Source organism: Pyxicephalus adspersus, chromosome 3 (assembly GCF_032062135.1).
Source record: "Pyxicephalus adspersus chromosome 3, UCB_Pads_2.0, whole genome shotgun sequence".
Lineage (NCBI taxonomy): Eukaryota > Metazoa > Chordata > Amphibia > Anura > Pyxicephalidae > Pyxicephalus > Pyxicephalus adspersus.
Window position 1 is genome coordinate 157,139,830 of NC_092860.1, and position 6,974 is coordinate 157,146,803.

The 6,974-nt window shown below is 47.1% G+C and overlaps 1 protein-coding gene across 1 annotated transcript in view; it reads left to right on the forward strand.

The window, feature by feature from the left end:
• The window catches only part of LOC140327376 (rho-related BTB domain-containing protein 2-like), a 12,735-nt gene that overhangs the window by 1,317 nt on the left and 4,444 nt on the right, over positions 1-6,974 (forward strand). The window contains exons 4-7 of the mRNA XM_072406763.1: positions 4,130-4,315; positions 4,476-5,467; positions 5,772-5,890; positions 6,812-6,962. Coding sequence (XP_072262864.1) covers positions 4,130-4,315; positions 4,476-5,467; positions 5,772-5,890; positions 6,812-6,962 — 1,448 coding nt within the window. The remainder of the gene's footprint in view (positions 1-4,129; positions 4,316-4,475; positions 5,468-5,771; positions 5,891-6,811; positions 6,963-6,974) is intronic.

The following is a 6,974-nucleotide window of genomic DNA, read 5'->3' on the forward strand; positions in this document are numbered from 1 at the left end:
CGGGAACTGTCCCTCCCTTTCCATGTGTGAGTGCGGGAACTGTCCCTCCCTTTCCATGTGTGAGTGCGGGAACTGTCCCTCCCTTTCCATGTGTGTGTGTGGGGAAACTGTCCATCACTTCCATGTGTCCCCCCTTTCTTTCACCTTGATCATTTGCCTTTCTACATTGGCCTTAAACATTCACTAAGGGTGATACACAGTAAAGACCTCAGCTCTGTTCAAGCTGTGTATGTATTCCTGAACTGTGTTCTACCTGTAAATACAGCACAGTGTCGGCCCTGTGTACAGGAATAACAGACACTGTACCCTGGGGGGTGGGGGGGTCAGTGCACATTCTGGGCCAGGCTGATAGCTCAGGAATGTAATTCTCTGTCCAGAGCCTCGTACCTACATGTCTGTGTGTGCAATCTGCCAAAATTGTGTCATTCCTGCACCTCCTGTGCTCTATTATTATGTTCCTGATTATGTTCTTCAATATAGAGTGGGCGCGGGGTACAATATAGAGGGGGCACGGGTACAACATAAAATAGACGCGGGGTACAATATAGAATAGACGGAGGGTTGCAGGGGCTAATAATGTACCACACAGATTGTTTCAGGAGAGTGTTGTGTGTGTGTGGGGGGGGGGGGGCTGTAGTAAAGAGCTGGGGGGGTTGAAGGTTTTTTTTGTCACGGGAGACTTGTTGGGATTGCGGCGACGTCATTACACAAAGCAGAGTTCTCATGACAAATCTGTGTGTGTGCAGTGCCCGGGCTCATCTTGTAAACTTCATGAAAGGTCCCTGGCTCGTCCTGCTGGTCTCGTGATCCATGTTATCAGAACTCTGTGTATTGTCACCTCGCTGTCTGTGTATAATGACCTCCATCTCTCTGTATTACACATCATTGTATAATACTACCAGCTATATATGAAATATATACACATAGGGGTAAGAAATCACATCACTCCTCTTAATAGGTCCTCTATGTCACTTATTCCCTATTTCCTGTATACATTCCCTCCCGTATTCTCCAAGGATCGGTCCATTACCCATTGGGCTCATTGCTCTTCCTGAGTAGACAATGACATGAGGTTGGATGGGAGCTCAGTATGGTTTATCTGCTGTATATACCCCCTCCTACATGTCACACAGGGGCATCTAGAATGGTTCATGTACACAGACATGTGATAAGAGCAAACATCCGTGTCATTAATGACACAATGGGCATTAATATGGAGTTGTCCCGCCTTCCCCACAGTTGTGAATGTGGAGTTGCCCAAACATGGTCAATAAGATAGAGTTTCCTCCTTTTCCCCATGGCCCTTTGTGGTTATGCCATCCTCTTCTCTTCTGTGAAGGCTTCCCATGATAATTTGGGGGGTGTCAGGTACTGATGGTGGATGAGAAGAGCTGGCTCACCGATCCATTTTGTCACAATGGTGTTCAGTAGGATGAGGTCAGGGCTCTGTGCAGGACACTCATGTTCCTCCACACCAAACTGGTGCCCCCATGTCTTTATGGAGGGGGCTTTGTACCCCGGGGTACAGTCATGGAGGAATAGAAAAGGGTCTTCACCAAACTGTGACCACAAGGCTGGAAGAGCATAACTGTCTGCAATGTCTTGTGTTTGACCTTTCACTGGAAACCCCTGAACCCAAACATGGAGGCTCCTCAGACATTTGAATTGTCTACAATGGCTTTTTATTATGGACGATTGCTAGAACCCTTCAATAGGGACACCTGAACCCCCATCATTTGTATTGGCTGAACCCCTATTCGGTCACAGATCAGAACCATGCAGATTTAATTGATGGAAGGACTGATTGATAGCAATTCTGCATTTAGAGATCATATAACAATGGAACTCTGACACTTGTCGTTCCTCCTGATTATACATCAGAAGTTGCCCCCGCTGGCAGTTTCTTTCATGATCTCCATTACAGAAATTTGTTGTTTTGTGTGATGAGCAATACGCCCGGTTTGTGATCTCCAGCACGTGATATAAATATCTCCTATATCATACAGAACCCTGTGTGGTGCCCTCTCCGCCTTTGTGTACATTGTTGTGTGTACTGCGACCCCTGCAAATCTTATTTCCTCCCTGTGTCTGCTGCTTCCTGTTTTGGGTCACATTCTTCCTGTGCACAGAATATACCCGTATCTGACCTACAGGTCTTCTTCCTCCTCTCTGATCAGTTCCAAAGAAAAGACAACGGACCGGACTGTGTGACAGGAGACATGCTGTGTGTACTGACATGGTTCTTCTAACTGCAGAGTCTGTACAGAGCGGAGTTCCCAGTGTGTGACCCTTACATCTATAGTGGGGGACATCAGCGCTACCCTAGTCACACAATCCGAAACCTAGACATTGGTCACATGATCTAGTCCATGTAAAGTTGCTGCTCCAGTCCCACTTCAGCTTGTCATGATATGGGTCATGGGGTGGGTGGATAGTTGTTCTATATGTCCATTTTACATAGAGTTGGTGCCTTATCGGTCTGTATTTTTATAACTGCTTTATAAAATCACTGGGCAGGCACTGGTCTATCAAAACCCTGGGCAAGTTCCTCTATGGTTGGGATACCCATGTTCTCCTCCTCTGGCCGTGTGGTTCATGAAGACCTCCTCCTACTTTTGTTATCAAGGTGGTTCCCTGTAGATTTCACCAGGTTCCGTTCTTCTCATCGTATCTTGGTGGTCCTCTTTGAGGTTCTCATCTTGGTGGTTCTGAGTTGTTGGCCTTCCTCCACCATCTATGAGATGTTGGTATTTCGATGGCAACTTCAGTTGTCCGTCCTTCATCCTGACCTGCCGGTGGTCTCCACTGGACCTGTTAATGATTATTTGCCGTGTTGCCTGAATCTCAGTTGGATGTATTTTGGACTTCTGGGAGTTGAGACTGAGTGCTTTCCATGAAATCCTTTCTTGGAGTCTATTGAAGGACACAGATGCCACCTTTTGGTGTTGATGGACATTGGTGGCATTATCCTGGCCTACAGTATAACCCAAATGTCACAGACCTCCTGTGGCCCTCAATGGATGAGAAAGGATTTCACCACAAGATTTATTTTGCTGGAATTTGTGAAGGATTGGAACCCTCTTAGGTTATTATCATAGCTTGTTTTGTCACTCGGAAGCTTTACCCTTTGTATTTGTCCTGATGAACATCATGACCAAGACAAAAGGTTGTAAGAAACCCAAATTTTCATCCCCAGATCAGGAGGTGAGGGGTAATAATCTAACAAGAGGCAAATACTCTTCCAAGGAACTAACTTACCTCGCTTTGTGGAGATGTTTTCAGGACTGGAGGAGACCGCAAATCTCTTTAACAGGAGCCAGGCAGAATAAAATGGACATGGGTTTCAGCTTTTGCTTTAGATACACTCCAAACCTAACTAAACCCTCATGTAGATCCTAAACTTACCTCTACAATAAGCCCTTTGTATACTCACCTCATCCTCCCCACATCATACTAAATCCTCAGCACAGCTATGTGGGCTGACTACTGATTCCCAATACCTTCTTCTTATATTGCACTGAAAACCTTACCTGCAGGAACTTTCTATTACAAAGACCGGTAACTACTAGGATGTCTTGTATGGTGTGACTGGTCTTGTCTCCGCCTCCTTCAGGCAACTTGTGGTGGGTGGGGCCTGCTAGGTCCCTCCCACAGCCCTGCTTTTTGCACCATGTACAGCCCCAGGTTGATGTTCATGCTACCTTTAGAAGGTAAGGGCAATATTTGTTGGGGCACTTGGTGCATACAAAGTAGATTAATATGCTTTTTTGGGCGCCTGGAATCACAGCTTTACCCTACACATCCAGGCCTGAGACAGCACGGCCCAGATCATCCCATGCCGCTCACACATACAAGGCAAGCACCATGGATTTTGTATGGCCAGTCCTGTCCTCATAATGACTCATTTGCTTATATAAAAGGACCACCATTCTAGGAAAATGGAGGGCAATTGGTGTGTAAGAGGGACTTGCTCAATGAATAATGTATCAAGGCAGTACATTTGTTTTATTAATGTATATAGAGCCCCATAGGGTGTCAGGAGTGGCCCTGAGACATACAGGGACCCTCCATATCCCTACTGGAACACAGTTCCCCTTCCCTTATCTCTAACATGACATCTTCTCTTCAGGTCGGACGTCGTGGTTCTCTGTTTCTCATTGGCCAACCCATATTCTCTGCGCCACGTCAAGACCATGTGGCTCCCGGAAATTAAACACTTCTGTCCTCGGACTCCCGTGGTACTGGTTGGGTGTCAACTGGACCTGCGATATGCTGATTTGGATGCTGTGAACCGAGCCCGTCGCCCCCTGGCAAAGTAAGTCCTAGATTTGTATACTATATCACTGTGAATAATATAGACCGTCCCCTTGAAGGTTCCATGTTCTGTATTCATGTCCATATTGTCTTGCATGGTCCTAAGCTTCATGAATTGCTGGTGACCTTTAATGATCATACTTTCCCTGTCCCTTTTCTAGGCCCATAAAACCCACGGACATCCTTTCTCCAGAGATCGGACACGAGGTGGCCAAGGAGCTGGGGATCCCATACTATGAGACCAGTGTGGTTGCCCAGTTCGGGGTGAAGGATGTCTTTGATAATGCTATCCGTGCTGCACTTATTTCTCGGAGGCACTTACAGTTTTGGAAATCCCACTTGAAGAAAGTTCAGCGTCCATTACTCCAAGCCCCATTCCTGCCCCCTAAGCCACCTCCACCCATCATCCAGTTGCCTGATCCTCCACAGAATAGTGGCCAGGGCCCCGCGGCTCTCTTCTCCACCCCGCTGTGTGCTGATGTGATGTTTCAGCTGCAGGACGGGCAGAAGATCTTTGCTCATAAAGTCTATTTGGCCACGGCCTGTTCCAAGTTCTATGACCTCTTCACCTTGGAGTTGATCCTTCTGGATGTAGAGGGGGAGAAGCAGGAACCTACCGAACATGACCTCTTCAGGGTTTCTTCTGAAGCAGTGGCTGGACCTTCCTGGACTAGAAGCATGATGGCAGACTGCAACCATGAGGCCTTAATTGGACAGCTTGGAAACCCCCCTTGCTCTTTTAGGACTTGCGGTGATGTAGATGCTGCACCGGTGGGTGAGATATCGCCCCTTGGTTGGGGCAGGAAGCTGGAAGAGTGGGGTAGAGGGTTTATTGATGTGCAAATGAATATTGTTGAAGATCCTGTGACCCAACGGAAGAGGCCAATGCTGGTGGTGCGGATGGATTCCTTCATCCAGGTGGAGCCATTGCGGGCTGTGCTGGAGTACCTGTATACGGGACACCTAAACCAATGTAGAGCTGAACTCATGCAGATCGCCACCATAGCCGAAGCCCTAGAAGTGTTCGACCTTCGCATGATGGTGTCCAACCTGCTCAACAAAGAAGGCTTCATGAACCCGGAAATCACCAAAGCCTTTCACGTGCGGAGAGCCAACCGGATCAGAGAATGTCTGAACCGTGGCCTCTTCTCAGGTACCGTATGGAGAGGTGTACCTTTACTGCTTTCCTTTATACCAGTCTAGTGTGGAAACAAACTCCAGGTTTCTTACCCTTAGTCATCAGTGTACTTCCCAGAAGCTGTAGGTGGATGGTGGCCAATATATATTGACCTAACTTTTTACTAACCACCCAAAATCAACTGGTTGGTACAAAATGGTCTGGAGAGAAGACTGGTCAAGGCCATTATAGTCCATCAGCAATAGTGATCAGACATAGAACTTATAGCTGCCCAGTTCCTCTCATTTCCCTCTGACACCATTTCTCTTCCTCTCTTCAGATGTGCTGTTTACAGTGGATGACGGCTCGGTCCCAGCCCATAAGCCTCTGTTGATTGCCAGCTGTGACTGGATGGTAGCACTTTTCCGGGGTTCCTTCCGAGAGAGCTTCACCCCAGGGGTAAGCTCTTACTTTTCCTGTCATCTACCACTATACATCTGATGTCCTCTCAGTACTCCTCTACTTGGTCAGTTTGAGGCAACAGTTAATTTTGGCGCATTTTTATTTTTTTTAATTAGGAACCTTAGGCCTTGCCAGTTCTCTAGGGCCCCAAACCTTTCTATCTATTACTGTGTAGTGTTAGGTAGCGGTGAAAAGGGGGTGACTGGTCTTACCCTAATTTCTGTGGTCTGCTCGATCTCAAACCTCATTGAGTAGTCACAAGAAATTGTTTTTTTGTAGTTTTGGGTTTAGTTTGGGTTGAACCCTCTCCTGGGGTCTCCAAGGTTCCTGCCATGTTGTCATTTCTATCCGTTGCTTGGGTAAGGTAAAATGAGGGTTCTGATTGGCTGTCTCTGCCTGAATCTTCAAAAGGACAGAACCTAATTCAGATCTTTGGGGAGAGTTATCAGTGAGGAGGCATCAGACAGCAGAGGATCCAAGTTTGCAGTAAAGATGGAGGTAAATGAAGAAGGTGACCAGAATTGCCTCCTGACTTCATTGTATCTGAGATCATTGTCACATGTCTGATATCTATCTCGGTGATGTAGCTCTTCATGACATCTCCTCCAGCCTTATCTTGCATGAAATAAGATGTTCAATCTAAACTGAAGAGCTTTCTGGGCCAGGAGCCCATATGCGGAGAAGGACTTGGGTTCATGCAAAGTGTACAGTTGCTCCTAAATGGAAAGTTGTAATCATGATGGAAAATCAGATGGTTCCCCTCACCCTCTCTGCCTCTAGGTAACAGATCAGCTTCCTGTCTGTGCTAGCGCTGTGCGGGCAGAAGATATCATATGGCAGGGCAGCCCAAAGCTTTCACTATACATGATGAATGATGAGCAACTATCTGTAAATGCCTTGTTCTGTTCTGTCTTGCAGGTCTCTCTACCTGGCACTTCCTCTTCCTGCCTGCGTGCTGTGCTAGAGTACCTCTACCTGGGCCACTTCTGTCCCGGACCCCAACTCGGCTCTATGGAACTTTTGGTGCTGAGCAACCGGCTGTGTCTTCCCCACTTACAGGCCCTGACTGGTGAGGACATCA